At 48.6% G+C, this 19031-nt stretch overlaps 1 protein-coding gene across 1 annotated transcript in view; it reads left to right on the forward strand.

Moving 5' to 3' along the window:
- The window catches only part of LOC139049529 (rho GTPase-activating protein 45-like), a 161948-nt gene that overhangs the window by 51007 nt on the left and 91910 nt on the right, over positions 1-19031 (forward strand). Inside the window, exons 2-4 of the mRNA XM_070525065.1 lie at positions 6746-6868; positions 10961-11168; positions 12150-12384. Coding sequence (XP_070381166.1) covers positions 6746-6868; positions 10961-11168; positions 12150-12384 — 566 coding nt within the window. The remainder of the gene's footprint in view (positions 1-6745; positions 6869-10960; positions 11169-12149; positions 12385-19031) is intronic.

Below are 19031 nucleotides of genomic sequence, written 5' to 3' on the forward strand. Positions count from 1 at the left end.
ATGGAGGATGAGGTCGAGAAAGTTGGCAATCAGGTACAGAGTAATTTACAGCGCAAGTAGACAACCAGGGGTGGGGGAGGGGGGAGGGGTATTTTGTAAGAGTCTACCTCGTGGACTGTCCATTTCGGCCGCTGCTGATGATTGGATGCAGCTGTATGAGCGAGGAGGCGCCGAGTGGACCCAGCCAATCAGCAGCGGCCGAAATGGACAAGCCACTAGTTGGACTCCTATAGAATACCTCCCCAGGTGTCATAAAAAATAACATGAGAGGAACAGACAGCGAATTGGATGCAACTAATGGAAACAAAAAAGGCTACGAAATTTACAAAAATGTCAAAGAAGTCAGGAGGCAAAATCTGTACGACAACGCAGAGGCCTCGCTATTTGAAGCCCGGGATGGCTGCCTGATGACAAAAAAAAGAAGAGAAAGAAAAGAAAGAAAGTGGAGCAAATCTGCGTCACGGGAGGAGGCGTGTGTGTGTGTGTGTGTGTGTGTGTGTGTGTGTGTGTGTGTGTGTGTGTGTGTGTGTGTGTGTGTGTGTGTGTGTGTGTGTGTGTGTGTGTGTGTGTGTGTGTGTGTGTGTGTGTGTGTGTGTGTGTGTGTGTGTGTGTGTGTGTGTGTGTGTGTGTGTGTGTGTGTGTGTGTGTGTGTGCTGCAACAAAAGTTCGGAGCCGACTCGGTACGTCGCAGTATTCATCCAGCGAGACCCGTATGGAGTGTCTGCCTTCCAGAAAGCGTTGAGGTTCAACGAATTGCCTTGTGATAACCCGTACCTGAAAGGAAAACAGCGCACCGCCCGCGCCAGTCACTCTAACGCAGTATATATCCCCCCCCCCCCCCACAAACTCGTAGTGTGACTTTTAAGCGGTCATTTCTTCCACGCACAGTACGAGACTGGAAAGGCCTGCCCACCGAAGTTGCCACTACCGTCGACCCACTTGCATTCACGCAGCTTATCGGAAACACCCCGTTTTGACTTGTAATATTTTTGCTTGCCATTCCTCTTCATTTCTCCCTCTCTCTGTAAGTTTGCCATTAACAGCCCACTCCCTCATATAATGTCTCGACAAGAGACCTTTCAGAAAATAAATAAGTAAATAAATAAATAAATAAATAAATAAATAAGTATGGAAGGATGAACTGTTCAGCAGTCGAGATGAGTAAGCGACATTTAGAGTATTGGCGGGAAAAAGAATTCACGCAAGAGATTGATAGAACCGCAGTCGTTGTAAGCGTTGGTAACGGTATACAATGTAGTGATTAAAGTAGGAATAGAGATTAGATAGGAGAAATCCCAGACTTCGATAGGTACAGTGAAGCCTCACTACAGATCAAGCAAGCTGGGTGACTATTTGTCGCCGTTCCGTTTCGAAGCGAATGCCAATAAACACCACTACCACCACCAAATTTTGCACATGTCTAACCGGAGCGCACTCGTTTGTGTGCTTTGCCAACTCCTTCGTGCACGTTGTCTACCAATGTGCTCGTGCAACTTCGGCACGTTTATTGCAACGTGCGCATTCAATCGTCTTCTTTGCAACTTGCTGGTGCGACAGCCGCTATCGCCGCAGTTGCTATCGACAGTTGCTATCGCACCCTTTCTTGTAAAGCGTACGCCGAATTGGAAGACTAAAGCTGTAGCCGTGACAGGATCAAGCATTGGGCCAACTCTTTCCTGGCTTCAAATTTATCCAGAGATACTCCGTGCTAGTCACTTCCTTCCCCCGCGGGTAAATAGGTACGGACCACGTAATTCTATGTAGCACTAATGGCCAATTCGGCAAATCGCACCGGTAAGCAACGGGGCGGGGCGCCCTGATGCTCCGTTTCGTCCAATCATATCGTCGCCCCCACAGTACCCCACACGCATGCGCCCCGGTGAGATTTGCCGGATTCACCGTAAGCGTCTTGCTTCTTATTTCGCATGATACGAAATAGTTATTACAGGGAAGGCTTAGCCGAATATGAACTTTTTATTTTGTTGTTACCGCAGAGCGAGCGGGAGTAATATATTTATGCGACCAGCGGCCACGTCACACTGCTTGCTGTCACGACCAAAACAGAGTGCGTCACACACCGAAAGCGCAAACGTGCACGAATAGTACGCGATCTCACGCAACCTCACGTCCACTAGCCGCTGTTGTAATATTTTAATTAGTTAACCCCCGAAAGAGCCGCAAACGAAAACAACTGCGCTGCAAAACGCGCGGAGTGATACATTCTCCCGCCGCACTACTTTCGTATAGCTTCCACTGCGTGGACTTCTGAGTATGAAACGGAGCGTAGTGACTTTAATGATGCGCTGATATGCTCGTCTCCTGGTTTGTTAATATAAAAGCCCTGAATAATTTGTCTGGTAGTTTTCTCGCTGGAACGATTCTGAACGGCACCCACATATTTTGCATGCTTGCCGAAATTGCCTGCAGTCTCTTTTTTCTTTTTTTCGTTCTTCTCATTAATTTTCGCTAAGGGCCCTCAGCTGCGCCTGAAATAAGCAGGAAGAAGAGCGTACCGAGCGAACTGGCAACCGTCATAAAAAAGCAGCCAAAGCAAAAAACAATTATAATAATAATTACACTAAAAATACAGACTCAAACAGAAGAAACTGAATTTTATATCTCGGAAAGCCTATCAGAGAGCTCGATCAATGCATTGTTCTTACACGAAAAGAAGTGACGACACAATACGCGCGTGCGGAAACGCGGTGATATCAGAGAACTAACAGCGACGAAAAACCAATCAAGGCAAACAAAAAAGAATGAGCGTGAGAGGAACAAAGAAACTAACAAAAATAACGGCCAACTCCGCAAGATTGGAGTGGCCATATTGTGCGAAATTCACAAAAGAAGTGGAAGAAAAACAAAGCTGGCATGTTTCGGAAACGTGCTACAATCAGAGCAGGAAGAGTAACGAAATAAAGGACAAGGACAGCAGTGAACGGCGAGAACGAAATTTGGCTGAACAGAGCGAAAAAAATTATTGAGTACAACAGCAAAGTCGGCATAATTGAAGAGGTCAATTACTGTAACGAATACGAAAAAAAGAGAGAAAGGAAACAATAGCAAAGTAAACGTATTAGGAGAAGTCACTATTGCAGAAGCCGGACAAGACAATCAGAAAGAAGCGGAAATTCCTACTGTGGCGACAGTATTCGACGATAATTAGCTCCACTCGGAAATCGATAATACAAGAGGCGAAGCCTGTCGGGCTCCTTTTTCTGTACTTTTTTTCTTTCTTCTTCGCTGTACCGTTCTTTCTTGCCCTCTCAGCGATCCTGAGCCGAGCTATGTAAACACTCCGCTATTCAGAGGGATCCGGCATGCCACAACGAAATTATTCTGCGTTTTTTTAGGTATCCTTTTATTACCATTGCATTATGTTTGCCGTGCCACGACGAGTAGCTGGTGTCGCATAAAAGCGGCAGGATTTACTTTAATATCGCGTAATAAAAAAAAATTATTCGCCATCCTGGCACTGCGGAAGTGGATGTCCTGCGAAGCTGTTGAGTGAGTGAGTGAGTGAGTGAGTGAGTGAGTGAGTGAGTGAGTGAGTGAGTGAGTGAGTGAGTGAGTGAGTGAGTGAGTGAGTGAGTGAGTGAGTGAGTGAGTGAGTGAGTGAGTGAGTGAGTGAGTGAGTGAGTGAGTGAGTGAGTGAGTGAGCGTCAACTTTATTATTAGAAGGGGAAGGGATAAGGGAGGCTAAGCTACGTAGGCTTCCAGGTTGTGCTTCACGATGGAGTCTTCAGCTCGTGCCAGGACCCGTCTTTGGATGTCTCGGTCGGTGCTGGAGAGAAGAGCCTCCCATTGTTCGTCGGTGGGGGGTGGCGAGACGAGGTCGGCGGGCGGGGGATCTTCCGGGCAGCCCCAGAGGATGTGGTTCAAGAAGGCAACGTCGCCGCACAGGCAGCAGCGTGGATCAATGACACCAGGGTGGATGTGCGAATACACTAGGGGGCACGGAAAGGTGCGGGTCTGGAGGCGACGCCAGGCGATATGGGACCGCTTGGGAAGACTGCCATGTGGGGGTGGGTAGGGAAGCTGTTGAAATTCACCGCCACAACTGCTGGGGGGGGGGGGGGGGGTATGCAATGCTTTATTGCTTTAGAGTAGTGTTATGGTGTAGCGGCGCGACTACCGCTTGCACCGCCGGTGAAGAAGACGGCTCACGGGCATGAAGCGTGTGACCTTTTAAAGCAGCTGTCCCTTTAAAGCAACTTTTTTGAAATATATTTATTGTGTGACATTGTGCCAAGCTAGAGCGTGGCTGGGCGTTGAATGCCATTCGCGTTTCCTGGTGCAAGTTTTTTTTTCACTCTCCTTCCTTTTTTTCATTTTTTTTTATTTCAGCCTCCGCGGGTATGTTTCGCACAAGCCAGAAACGTGAAAACGTGTCTACCCTACAGTTTTCAGACTCGCAACCTGCGCATGAAGGCTACGCCGCATCCGGTGGTGGGAGGATTTTCCAACACGTGCCATGTTTTACCCTCTGCCGGTGTTGTGGCCAGGAAGCAACCGCTACAGTGACCTTTTACAAGTCTTACTGGGGGCTTGCACGCGCTGTGGTTCTCTGCCCGTGAAGCGGAAACCTGCCTAGATGGCTTAGTGGCTATGACGTTGATTGTTGATTGCACCGCTAGGCACGAGGCCGCGGGAACAAATACCGGCCGCATTTTGATGGGGACTTTGGGTGCATGTCAAAGATCCCCAATTGATCGAAATCAATCAAAAGCAACTCTCCCCCCCATACACTACGGCGTGTCTCATAATGAGATGTTGTTTTGGCACGTATAACTCCAGCGTTGAATTAAATTGTAAAATTCGAAGCAGCTAGGAATCCTTGAAAGGTCATTTACCCTTTCTTCGTGTTAGCATTTTCCCGAACATAGGCCAGTGTGCCATCAACTTGCGTGGTGAAGTTTTTCACTTTTGTTCCCTTGTTGCACAGTTAAATAAACATGATACGCCGTTATCTGTAGTATGCGTGATGGTTTAGAAAGAAAGGGCCAAAAGTGTCCCAAGTTATGTAACCAAGCGCAATTTCAACTGTATTTGTTTTCCTTTCATCTGAAGTACAGAACCGGAAAATCTCGGTGTGTTCTGGTATAGTCCCGGTTCACACAATAGTAGACGCTTCTGTGTTTCCTTTTATTCCGATAGCAAAAACATGGGCGCTCCAAGCGCATTTCTGCCGTCGGCGTCGCCGTCATGTTCCGTATAAAGTCCTAGGGTGATAACACCGTCGCCGCGCGCCCTACGCTGTATTCCGAGTGAAAGCGTGTGAGGGGAGCTGACGATCGGTAAGGGGCGTTAGTCGATCGCGGCTCAATAATCTCGCCTGCGCAAGGCGCCCAGCGTTGCGAAGCACCGGGGGGAGAGGAGGGAGGGGGAGTTCTCTCCGCCTGCAACTGCGCATGTGGCGGCTGCGCGCGGTCGCGAGGCCTGTATCTTGAGAGCGATCTGCGTTGGGGGCGGAGTCTAGGCACGTCGGCGGCTCGTAGCTTTGTGCTTGCTGTGTGTCCTCAGCACTCGCCTTGCGTTGAAGCGATCGACAGCACGAGTGTCAATTCGCTCGCTGCCGCTGCCGCGTTTCCTCGCGCCAGCGTTTTGACAGCGAGAGTCCGCAGTCGTCGAGTGTGATGTGTTCATGTTTGCTGTGCGCGCTGACACTATGCTTATTAATTTAGTTAGCAAGTTACTGTTTACGCGTTCATACGGCCGATAAAAGTGTTATCCTTACACCGTATGGCTGTCCGCGAATTTTATATCGAAATCGATGCCTCGCCTTACGGGCGAAACTGCGTTTTTGTTCAGCTTCGGTATTCCTATGCAATCGATAAACTACCCGGTATAATTCACGTAAAATAGATCCAAGTTTTAGCGTAACAGAAATGAAACTACGCATTTCCTTTCAGCCTCACGAAACTAGCCGTTTTGTTACCGTATCATGTCTTGTTGCATAATAACGTCTACACCCGCCGCCTCCCCCTCTCTCCGGTCTTCTGGAAAGGCCGCAGTGTATATCACGAAGGCTTCGAAATAATTTGAGCTTTCAACGAATCTTTGGAAAAAATCCCACCTGTAACTTATATGCTACGCTGCTGTCTGCTCTCGCTGATACCATAATAACAATTATTGATCGCGAGCTTTCTCTTGAACGTTTCCGTGCACATTATGCTTCTTGTTGATGTACGATGTCCGTCTGTTTTTTTGCTTTCATTTGCTTTTCTTTAGGGGGGTTGTTTGCTTGTTCGAGTTTTGTTTAATATGTGCACATTCTCTCTTTTTGTCTTCAGGTGCTGTTGAAGTTGTATTAAGGTTGTAGCGCTGTATTTTCCTTTATTAGCGTACATATTTCTAAGGTTATTCAATTTTTGTCGCAGATTGGTCTTCCTTTTTTTTCACTTTCCTCCCTTCCTGAATGCTCCGTATAGATGCAGCGGTGGCGTAGAGGTAGAACACCCGCCTCGCGTGCAAGGGGTCCATGGTTCGAATCCCGGTGCCGGCAATTTTCCACCGGAATAAAAAAAAAAATCCGCGTGTTGATAAAATTGCACAAGCAGGCCTGGAGTGTGGCCTGATCCCGGTGACCAGAACCGGTAACACACTCCCTCACCAGAGCAGGATTGGCCACCCTGGTGCAGTACTTGGCCACAACCTCCTATATGAACACATCAATCCGTATAGGAACGTAGCTGTAACGTGTGATAAGTAAATAAATAAACTCTTATTTCTTTCTGTTGCGCAGACCCTTCAGCCCGAGGATCCGGGTCCGTCGGCCCCACGTGGCGCAGGCCAGTCGAGGTCTCCTGCGTCCGACCCGGGCGGTGGACGCGCGACCATGGGACCCTCCGCACCCGAAGCCCGCCAGGTGGGCACGTCGTCTTCTCCTCACTGCAAGTGGCGTGCGAGGATCACGAATAAGCTTCTGCGGTACACTCCGGCTGGTCGAAAATCCTGCGCTGAGATGCCGGTTTATTCGGAGCTCTCGGAGACGACCTCGCCTTCAACATGAGAGCGCGACCGAGGTCCGACACAAACTCGATCGGGTGGCCACTCCGATTGCTCTGGGAAGGGCTAGTGTATGCGTTCGGCTGTGGGCAGGCTGTCGCTGGCTCATATCTCGCGAGGGCTCCGCACCGCTGCAATCCGAGCTGGCAGAGAGCGCGGTGGGAACCAGTCGAATTTAGGTCGACGAGTTTGGTAGGAAACGCTAAAAACCCAAACTTCGCAAGACTTCTTTTGCGCCCGGTGTATATTTCGTCCTCTAACTTTGAGTCCGCTATTTCTAAAGCACCCTAATAGAGAGTTTTAGATTAGTGTGCCCAAACGTTGAGGAACGCAAAGCGCCGGACGTGCAAAATAAAGCACAGCCACGGCCGCTGGATAAAAAAGAAAGTGGCACAGCGAACACAAATGTGCACGACGGGCCCGCAGCCTAGTCCGCGTCCCCAACGCTTGGGTGTGTCTTAAGTACCCCGTTCTGAAATTCTCGAATGTGCCGCAGCGTCTTTTGCGCGAGTATAACTGCGGGAGCGTATGTGCGCGGGCGTGCGTGGGTGCGTGCTTGCGTGAGTGAGAGTGAGTGATCGAGCGACTGAGCGAGTTCTGAGCGAGTGAGTGAGTGAGCTAGCGAGCGAGTAAGTGAGCGACCAAGTGAGCGAGCGAGTGAGTGAATGAGTGAGTGAGTGAGTGAGTGAGCGAGTGAGCGAGTGAGTGAGTGAGTGAGTGAGTGAGTGAGTGAGTGAGTGAGTGAGTGAGTGAGTGAGTGAGTGAGCGAGCGAGGGAGTGAGTGAGCGAGGGATTGAGTGAGTTATTGAGCGAGTGAGTGAGTGAATGAGCGATTGGGCGAGCGAGCAAGCGAACGACTGAGTGAGTGAGTGAGCGATTGAGCTAGCGAGTGATTGAGTGTGCGAGTGTGATTGAGCGAGTGAGTGAGTGAGTGAGTGAGTGAGTGAGTTAGTAAGTGCGTGAGCGAGCGAGTGAGCGAGCTAGTTAATTAGTTACTTAGTTAGTGAGTGAGTGAGCGGAGTTGCACCGAAACGCATGGAGGCAGACTGCAAAATGTTCTTAAATCCAGTAACACCTTTGTTTAAGGCAATCGTTGCTTGCTCAGTTGTTATGCTTGTTGAGCCAAGGGCAAAGATTATACCAGTAAAAATGAATACCTAAATAAACAGACAATATGGCAGGCTGACCTCCGACTATAGTCATAGTACACTTGCTTGTGTACATCACATTGGGTGCACGTTTCCAAAGAAAACTAAAAGTAAAATTATTTTTGCAGCGCTACCTAATTCACATTGTACAATACCCCCCACCCCCTCCCCAAAAGAAAAGACACCGTGCGAGGACGCTTGGTAAGTCAGAAAAGGTTAACTGGGCAGCGGTGGAGATAAGGGACGATTAGATTATAGGTGGAATGAAAGCAGGGAAAATATTGATAGAACCGGAGTCGTTGCAAGTGTGGGTAATGGTACCGTATAGTGACAGAGATTTTAAATACAAAATTAAGATCTAGATCAGATAGGGAAAATTTTAGATAGCCATGGATGCAGTAAAAGCTTATTAAATCAAGCAGGCTAGCTGACTATTTGTCCCCACCGCCCCGTTTCAAAGGGCACGTCAACAAACATCAGCAGCAGCAGCAGTAAGGCGTAAACGGGTGGCGACGCCTCCTTGAAGTTGCCGCACCACCTCGCCGTGACGTCATGGGTTCGACGGCGTTAACTCAGCACTATATAAATTTGTGTCGCTATGAATTGACTGTATCGTATTCTAAAAGCGCTAAAGACTTAAGCTTAAACGTCTCAAAAATTTTTACTGCCACAGCAGCCCAAACAAGAAAGCAAGAAAAATTGCAAAAACGTGACGTCAAACTGACCTACCGGCCCTAGGTGTCGGCTAGAAATTCGGAAAACCGAAACTCGGCCTGCAGTTTTTAGTCTAACAATGAAACTGTATTATCGCAAAATCAACGAAAGTAGAGTTTTGCCTGCATACTTTGTCTGTCTAAATTTATTTTGCGTTCATCGTTACTGTCTCGTTAAGGAACCCCAGGAGGTCCGAAGACACTGGCTTAACTGACAAAGTTTAACCTGCTGACGTTGGCACGTCTTACCTTGACGTGCCATTATCACATATTTTCGTGCCTTTCGTTTCCCCCTTTCCCGCCCTCCTCTTCCTCTACGGCCTTTGTGTCCCCGATCCCCATTCTCACGCAGAGCATATACAGTGTGTCCGTAAAGTCATGGTGCACTTTGGACAGGTCGCAGGAAATCAAGGAAATAAGACAAGAATGCGAAATCTTCACGCAATAAAAGGAAAACTCTCCAAGTTTATAGCTGTTCAGTAATTGTAGAGCACACGCACGCACAGATTTCTTGGGTTTCCTTGGGTAACTCGCCCGTGTAGCCTCTACAGACACGTCACATACCGCTGGCGTACTAGAACGGGCTTTGTGCAGCAAACTGGCCGGTATCCTTCGGCTGCTTATCCCACCGATCAGTGTTATTCCTATGCGGTGGCGCTTCGTTGTACCCGCGACGATGTTCGCGTTGCACGTTGACCCCGGTTTCGAATTTAGCAAGCCACAGAACGCGCCGAGCTTTCCTCTGTACCGTCCACGCGTGGAGTGGCGTTGGCTGAACCACGGCTGCGCAGTTCGCGATACTGCGTCATCACCTGCGTCATCACCTGCGTCATCACCTGCGTCATCACCTGCGTGCGCACGCCCTTGCACGTCGTACTGCGGAAACTTGGAGAGCTTCCCTTTTATTGAGGTGAAGATTTCACGTTTCTGTCCTGTTTTGTTGCTTTCCTGCGACCGGTCAGAAATGTACCGTGATTTTACGGGCACACTGTACTGCACGCAGGCGCCTATAGACGTAAGAATTCTCCCCATTTTAACGAATACCGTTGACTGTCTCCTTCTCGGCACCCTCCGCTACAGCGTCCCACATAAGTCACCGTGCAATTTCTGGACTTTAACCGACGTGACTTATCTCATTTTAATTTAATTTAATTTTGAGGTTTTACGTGCCAAAACCACTTTCTGATTATGAGTCACGCCGTAGTGGAGGACTCCGGAAATTTCGACCACCTGGGGTTCTTTAACGTGCACCTGAATCTAAGTACACGGGTGTTTTCGCATTTCGCCCCCCATCGAAATGCGGTCGCCGTGGCCAGGATTCGATCCCGCGACCTCGTGCCCAGCAGCTCAACACCATAGCCACTGAGCAACCACGGCGGATGTATTTTTTTTTGTCATTCATTTTATATTTTAGACGCTCTCTAAAATTCGCTACGCCTCCTGTGCGGTTTCTTTCTTACAATGCCATCATTCGACCAATGTTGGAATACGCAATTGTCATAAGGGATCCCTTTACTAAAAGAAACATTACTAAACTAGAAAAAGTTCAAAAAAGGGCAGTACGATTCATATATAATTCGTATGGTCGCATACGGAGCTTCTCAGGAGAAGTGGATTGCCACCTGTAACACAAAGGAACCAAACATGCCGTTTAAAGTTTTTATTTCAGCTCATAAAGGGGCACTACAAAATAGATACATCACGCTTTATCACTTTCTCTACTGGTTATGCTACACGTCATCGACACTCACAGACAATAAAACCGTTAATTACTAAAAAGAATTGCTTCAAATTTTCCTTTTTCCCCAGAACTATTGTTGAATGGAATAATCTTACTGATGACCTTGTAACTCAATGCTCATTGCCATTATTTGAATCGCACCTATGTTTATGTAGCGAGTGATTTACTGTGTGTTATTCAGTAACTGCTTGCATTTGTACATCGCGAGTGACCTATGTTATGTATCGCTGTATATTGACTTGGATGTTTTTCACTTTGTATCCACCCTGCTAAGGTCCTGGTAACAGGACCGCAGTATCAATAAATAAAAAATAAATAAATATTGCGTCGTCTTCGGGGTTCGCGCGCAGTCGGCGACCAGCCTGGCCAGCAGCGCGAGCAGCGCCAGCAGCAACGACAGCAGCGGGGCCCGGGACGAGGGCCGCCACGGGGGCGGCGCGTCGGCCTCCACGGGGGCCATGGTTCAGCGCGAGGACATCCTGGTGCTCACGCACGACGTCCGAGCCTTCAAGGAGGCCCTGGGGAGGCTCAGGAAGGCCTTCGCGCCGGAGGCACACGGTGGGTGTGTACGTGTGTGTGTGTGTATGCCCCGTATGGCGAAATACACGCGGTAAAGTGAAATTAGAAGAAAAGAAAGAACTGTTTAGGTTTGAATAACGTACAAAAGATGTGCAACAACCACAACAACAATATTGTTAATTTCCATTTCAAACGAGGCGGCGGCAAGTGCCACCACACTCCATCATACATAACATCTCAGTGCGTACGCAACTCTACTATCGTTATACATGTTTCAATTCTAGCGCCTTGCTGTCGATAATAAAACCATAATTTCGTGGTTACATGCCAATGTTTATTCGACATCACTATGATTTTTATCGACCGACCAGCAATATCTGCTAGGAATAGCCCAAACGTGTCCAAAAACGTTCTTTGCGGGAGTAAAAAAAAAAGGGAGAAGTGCGAAAACGTTCGTTTTTCCGTGCACACGGAAAAACATGGCCGAAACATGGCCGGAAAGCATGGCCGAAATGCCGTGTTTCTGGCTCCCGAAATCGTTTCCGGCGTATGCGGCCCCCGAAACCGGATCTGTTGCCGTTACTCCAAGGAAGCGGTCTCCAGGAGCTGGATTTTCCCCGGCGACTCCTACAAGGAGGAGTGGCTTGAGAAATCTATATCTGTCTTTGAAAGGATGTCTGCTTTTGGTAAACAGTTACACATTTATAAATTTCGTACTTACGTTTTCTTTCGTTCTTTTTTTTTAAATCTTGGAGGTGCTCAATCTAAATTCTGCTTCGTACATTCGGTAGAATTCAGCTTTACTTTTTCTCGTAAATGCAACAAATGTCATTCAAATTGCTCTAGCAATTGTCTCTCGAAGGTAGTGCTCCGTGTCAAGTGTATTTGAACAGGGAAGTGAAAGTTGGCACCCGAGCTAGCTTAACTTTCCTTTTAAATGTCGCGTCGACCAGTCTGAACGTACGCAATGCTCAAAGTGCTTGACTGCGAGTCGTCTCCCGCCCCCCACACCGTGTGCAGAGAAGCAGCGCCGCGAGACGCGACTGGTGGCGGCGCACGAGCGGCTGGGCCAGGTGCTCCGCATCCTCCGCTCCATCCTGGAGAAGTACCCGCCCATCCAGTCGGCCGAGCTGCTGGTCGCCGCCTCGGCGCTCATCCAGCGGGTCAAGGGCCACGACTACGGGCCCGGGGGATCGTCCTCGTCGCAGGCCTGCTTCGAGGCCGTCGACCACCTCGCCCTGGCGTTCAGCAGCAGGTACTTCGGGCAGAGGGAGAAACGCTGCAACGGTTTCAGCCGAGCGCCACTTACTTTATGTACACTGTACGCTTCAGGAGAACTTCGTTGGTTTCGCACTTTTACAACGAATCTCGTAAGGGGGAGTTCCACAGCGATAGAGAGATATAATTTAATTGAAAGAAGGCAGAGAGGTCGGCCTGAGCTAAGGTGCTCTAGCCTGCTACTCTGCATAGGGGGAGGGGGAACGGGGACACAAAGGTGTGATGAGGGATGACGATGACATAGCAAGAGGGATGCGCAAAGTTGAAAGCAAGTTCAACCCTCTGATGAGAAACATTCATAAATGTCATCCATGAAGCCAATATCAGGTTTCATGTCAAGTCTGTAGTCAGCAATTCAAGTGAACTTAGGGCACCGGCGGCATGACTCGCTATCAAATGCCAATCAAAGAGCAGTCAGCAACACGCAGCCTGCGTCCAGGGCATAGGTGAGAATGCCAAGCTGGACGCTGCCGGTGGAACACGCAGGCACTTGCGGCGTATGTAACGAAGAGTAAAGAAGTAAGCTCGGATGTAAGTGCAATAAAATGCTCGGGAATGGCGGGCGTATTGCACGGCATAATGGTGTAGCGTGCGCCAAGTCTTCGGTGCATATTTCGAGCAGTCGCGAAACAGAACTCCCGAAGGGTGCGCTTGAGAAGTTCCCTACGAAATCGACTGGCCTCGGTGACCGACTGTAAGCGTGATGAAGACAACCGCTAGTTCCTTCCTCCTCCGCCCTCCTTTCTTTCTTTTCATCCCTTAACCATGTTCTACCCGCGTAAGGGTGGCAAACCGGAACTACGTCTTGGTGACTTCCCTATTTTTGCCGTCTCTCTTGCTATTAAATCTCATGAACGATTCAAATAGTCTATTGGTGTATAGCGTTCGCTACGCCGAAATGAGGTTAGGTTAAATCACGAGCAGAACGTTCGAGGCCCAGTTACGCTAACGCCATTCGAATAGCCTTCGTGTACTTGAGAAGGCACGTTAGGAGCGAGCAGTGGAAAGAAATATTGTCATCCGCACGAGTGTAGCACCAAGCTACAACGTAAATACGTGTTTCTCGGCCAAAAAGCTTCGCAGTTTGACGAAAAAGTTTGTCCTCGTCTGGGTATCGAACCAGGGACCAACGTCTTTCCAGGCCGGTCGCTTTCGTAGGTTCTGGCAATATATACTGAGACGTAGATCACAATTTTCCGTTTAATGAAGCACAACTAATTTGCCGCTGAGTTGTCGTAGCAACTGATTGCACGCCAGCAGGAGTGATTTTCCATGCTAAGAACAAGGGTGATATGCGTCTCTCTGCAGGGTATAGGTGTAAATTCGGGCCATAGGCTAAATTATTGAGTTAAGTGGGATACCGACGAAGTAGTTGTGCGCAGCACGCATGCTACGACTGTTCCAAGTGACCCGTGAGAAATTGAGAAAGGATCTTTGGGGAAAAGCAGCCAGGTTAAAAGCCCGTCAGTTATCATTAGCGCCAGCCTGCGCTGGCGGACTTTCCCTATCTTCCGCTGCCAGATTTAGAATCGCATTGTCGATTCCATATCGTGGCCCTATCGCATTACAGTGCAAAAAGAAAAGAAGAAAAAAAATACGGAAAAGAAACTCGTGGAAGTCCAACGCACAGGTCGCAATCTATGCGAGACAGGTGCTTAATTAAAAGTTTTACAGCCAACGGATATGCGCATACGATTTGGCGATGGCAGGTGCAGGCAAAGAGTATAGTGAGGACACGTGTCAATCAACATTTAGGGATTCTGTACCTCTTGTGTCGCACTGGGACAGTACCCATCTTGGAGTATCGGTCAAAAATGCGCACGACCCCAGTGACACGTACCGAATGACTAAATTTGTAAAAAACAATATTGAACTATAATTAACCAATCCATTAACAGATCATCAGTCTGATTTTGAGATATCTGTGAGTCGATATTATGTGGACAGGTTTTATGCAGGAAGTTATTTAATTTTGTTGTTGTTGTAACGTCGAACAGAGCAGGAAATATGTGATCAGCGTTCAAGCTTCATCCGAGCTGTTTCGTGGGTGCTTTCGTATGTCCCCTGTATGTACATTTGCAAACACATTCGGCAAGGAAGCAGCCACCGTCGGGAAAATCTGGGAGAGTTCTCAAATAAGGCTTCGCACTAATAGCTAAAAATAGCTGTTCCAGCTAAAAGCACGGCGGGAATTAGTCCGCAAGCCCACCGCGGTGTGCGCCCTTCGCGTCCTGGTGCTGATATTCGGGGCGTTAAACCGTTCGCCTATCGTCACTTCGGGCACTGCTTACAGTCTCACTTAATGCGCTGCTTACGGCACTGCTTACTGCCGCGGCGCGGTTATCACCTTCGATTCTCCTCATTACACGCGCGGCGGGTGGGCGGAAACCACAAGACCGGCGGCTAATCGACGCGCAACTGACTGCGCGTGTGCGCGTTTGCTTTTTCTTGCCGGCTCGGTGATAAGCGTGTTATCAGTTCCGGTGCTGCGTCGAGACGCGCTGTAACACCCTTGCCGTCTGCGGCCTGCGTGTCGCGTCTGTAAGTACGGACCTGTCCTCGAAGCGAGAGGCGGCTCGATGGACCGCTAATATTGAAGCCGGTCTGTGGTCTCCAAGTCCCCGATTTATTCGACCGAATGGATAGTACGAAACCGGCTCGCTTCGTTCGACGGCCTCTAGCGAGTGTGGAATGTGAGTACGGAGAAGTCCTCGAGTCATTAGAGGCGCGATGCTAAAAGCGATCGAGCTTGAAGCACGATGTTCCAGAGCACTGTATACCCGTTGTGGTAGCGGACTACACAAGCGCGAACTCGTTGCAATGCGATGTAATTTTCTTTCCAATAAAAAGATGAATGCACAAACTCATTACTGCAGTACCTACATTGCAAAAGGATACATTGCTTTATCTGGTGTCGCTTTTTGTTCATCTAATTACTGAGCATGCTCTGTGGCAAGCCGCACTTTAAATAATTATTAAGAAGCACTTAGTCAGTTTAAACCAATAGAATGCTCTTTCAGAACTCTATTTTCGTTAATATCGGGGTAATTGGTTGATTACTGTAACAAAAAATGAAGGTCAAAGTTCCATTTTTCATGAATTTCGCGCTGAATTCCGAGGGCAGGTATTTCACAGTGACGTCACGGATTTCAAAGTAATGTTTGTTTTGTTTGTTTGTTTTCGTATTTTGACCATTGTAGCTAAGTGTAAATTTTTTAAACTTGCTAAGTTCGATCTGTGGCTTCTTCTTACCTCATTTGGAACACAATGTAGTCGATCATTACTGTTGAAGAAAAAGATACCCTGGCGCTGTTCAAGTCCATGACGTCACGAGGCGGTGCGGGAACTTCAACCCGCAATTCGTTTTCGCGCCCTTTCTTGATTACCGAGCCTAATCCTATGATAAGAGTGCCTTTCATGGTATTGTAGCCAATAATTTACTAATAAACCTCATATAATCTGGTTATTTAGTGTCCCCGTAAACCCCATCATCTGACATTTGTTTTCGCATCTCTGGGCCCCCCTGCCCGATAGGTGACCTGAAAAAAAAAAAGAAGACACGCACATTCTGGGGTTTTACGTGCGGAAACGGTGATGTGATTACGGAACACGGCGTAGTGGGAGTAATCCGGATTTATTTTGCCCATCTGCTGTTCTTTATAACGTACACCTGAAATCTAAGTGCAAGTGCGTTCTTTTTTTTGTATTCCGACGGTCGCCGCTATGGTCATCGAACCCGGAACCTTGAGCTTGGAAGCGAGGCGCCATAGCCACTAAGCTGCCCTGGCGGCGCGGCTAATTTAAAAAGAATCATCGAGAGCGCAGTAGATTGCTACAAAGCGTGACCCCTGCGGATCTTTCGGTTGTCGCATGAATGAAAAAGTGGTCGTATGTGGCTAAGGGGTATATACGATTGTGTCACGTTACTATGCCACATCACGCAACACGGCTGACATATGGCTGACAGTTGGCGAATGCCATCGCTGGTCCTGGAAACGCAAATCACCGCTATATCGCGCTTCTTTGGTAACGCCGAAGTGGTTTTGAAAGCGAAATCCGTACTCGGCCTTTTCTATTACTATTATTTTTAAAATTTTTATTTCTCCCTCTGGCTTGCCTGCATATGTCCAGTTTGTTTTGGGGACCGGTATTTAACCTGTTGGCTGTCGGTACACTCATTGTGCCCGCACTCTTTTTTGATAATCAAGTAATAAAGCTGGCTGATTGATCGAATGACCGCAGAATGGAGCGAATTTCACACTATTTCTTGTCATCCGTCATGCGTGGGGTCGATATCGGTGATAATGGTGGTGCTGCACCGTTCGAGCCGTACGACAAACGGCGATGATAACGGCAGATAACGACCTATTTTGTGGTACATATACACTGCACTCTTAACTGAACAGGGCAGGAACTGCTCAGTGAATTACTGCAGGGCCTGTTCTAATATAGTACGGGTTTGAACAGCTGAGCTGAAGAAAGACAAAGAACTACAGGACAAGGACGTCGCTGTACTAACAACTGAATTTATTTTTGTGATTGCGGCCGGCTACGTATTGTCAGGATTGGGGGCTCAATCCCATCGCTCGTGATCCTTTGTCAAGATTGGAGTCCGGCATGAATTCGAAGGTAGCTGGCCCATGCCGTCGTCCAACTTATCCACGCTGAGTACGTTGATGAAGGGAAGAACTGCTTCTCATCGAGAACGAGGAATATGGGTTTATTTACAGTATTTAAATCAGTCTAACATGACTGCTTGAGAAAAAGAGTGTCAGTCCAACATTACTGCACGAGAGAAGTGTGTCCGGCATTCGCACCACAGCAGTTTTTAAACACTCGGTCCTCCCGCGATACAAGGTGACGCGAACGTTCGTTTACTCATTGTCAACTTGCCGCCGCCCCGCAGAACAGTTTACGCACACATAGGCACACACATTCCGATGTCCGGCGCCGACGTCAGAGGGGCGCCGTTCCGGGAAGCTCGGAGCCATGGTGGGTAGTTCGTTGTCCTGCGTCCCGGACGGCGTGTGGGAAGCAACCAAAAACGGCTTTCCCGCGGCAGCTCGCTCACGCGTAACAGATCAGGTCCGCGCTGGGGAGCTCGGGCACAATAGTTCGCCCGCCGAACTCGTTCCGTCACAACGGCGATGGGGCTGGAGGATGGCGGCGGTGTCAGCACAAAGCCCGCTTCATCGAACGCATCCTAGCTGAAGCGACGGAGAGTGGGGGATGTGTGTCTTGTTCCCCGGTCGTAACTGGGTGGCAATCTTGCATTGCAGCTCGCCATTCTTAACAGTATGTAGAAGTGCACGCTCAAAAAATAGGAAAAAAAAACAGAAAATCAAAGAGGCATACAACGTCCGTGCCTCGTATGGGAAATTCAGTTTTTAGCACAGCGACGTCCTTGTCTGTCTCCGTGAGTCCTTTGTTTTTTGTTTTTTTCCAAGTCAGCTGTTCCAACTCGTCTTAGCTATGAAACCAACTAGCTCATATAAATACTACGCTGTTCAAAGCTTTGCCATTGTTTGTTTTTCTTTTGTAATTTTTGTACGTCTATGTTTTTGTACGTCTACGTCGTTTTTGTACGGCTATGTATTTCTACCTACGTGCCCACCATACACTGCTTCCTGCACGTTTACGCCCGTAGAAAAAGAAAAGGCTTACGAACCACTGTCTCCGTGAAAAAAATTCACCGACGATTACGATACCCCCTAATGCGCATTTTGAGCGCAGCTCTATACATGTTTTCATTTCGGTATATATTGAGGCGTCGCACCGATCGCCGCAGTGACTCGCAGAGCCGCGACGCGCGGTGCTATATATAGACCGGCCACACGCAGTTGGCGCTTTCCGGAAACTGCAGCTTATGCAACCGTAATCGTCACTGGGAAACGCTTGCAGCGAACGCTGTGCGCGAAGGCGAGCTTTCTGGTTCTTTTTTTTACAGCGACGCCGTATATGGCTAGAATCCTGGGATTCTATCGCGTCCGTCGACAGAAGGCTATCATCATCAACGGCGCATGCCCCCGTGAACACTCGTGTCCCCGTAAGCAAGCATAAAAATGCGACGGCTCATAGCCCCGTAAGGCAGAGAGGCTACAAGCACGCGGCAAAGTGCAGCGAACAGTGCATACAGTCTTTAGAGTCGCGCATACAACATACAAAACAGCATGCGTTTCAATAAAGAATAAGCTCAAACAGAGCATGCAAACCACGTAATTGGTTATAACGCGCTCGTGCTAGCAATGCGAAGCACGTAGCACCCGCCGCATATGTTTCGCTGCAAAGATTACTGTTGCGCAAGCTACCGCGTTGACGCCAGGTAGCAACGTGGGCTGCGACATCCCTAGCCGTTCGTATGTAAAATAAGCAACCTAGCAACATGATTGCAATGTTGCAGCAACACATTCCTACCATGACTGTAAAATAGCACTGCTATCATTACTCGAAAGCCATAAAGCATTGCATACCACCCTCAGCTGTTGTAGTGGTGGTTTTCAACAGCTTCGCTGGAAGTCCACTATTGCAGAGCAGTGACGGCGAGATTTTTTTCTTTCCCTCGGACGGCCGGCGCCGGCGCCGCCGCGCATGCGCGGATGTGAGCGCCATCTGGTGGTGCTTCGA

The sequence above is a fragment of the Dermacentor albipictus genome, chromosome 9, assembly GCF_038994185.2.
Source record: "Dermacentor albipictus isolate Rhodes 1998 colony chromosome 9, USDA_Dalb.pri_finalv2, whole genome shotgun sequence".
Lineage (NCBI taxonomy): Eukaryota > Metazoa > Arthropoda > Arachnida > Ixodida > Ixodidae > Dermacentor > Dermacentor albipictus.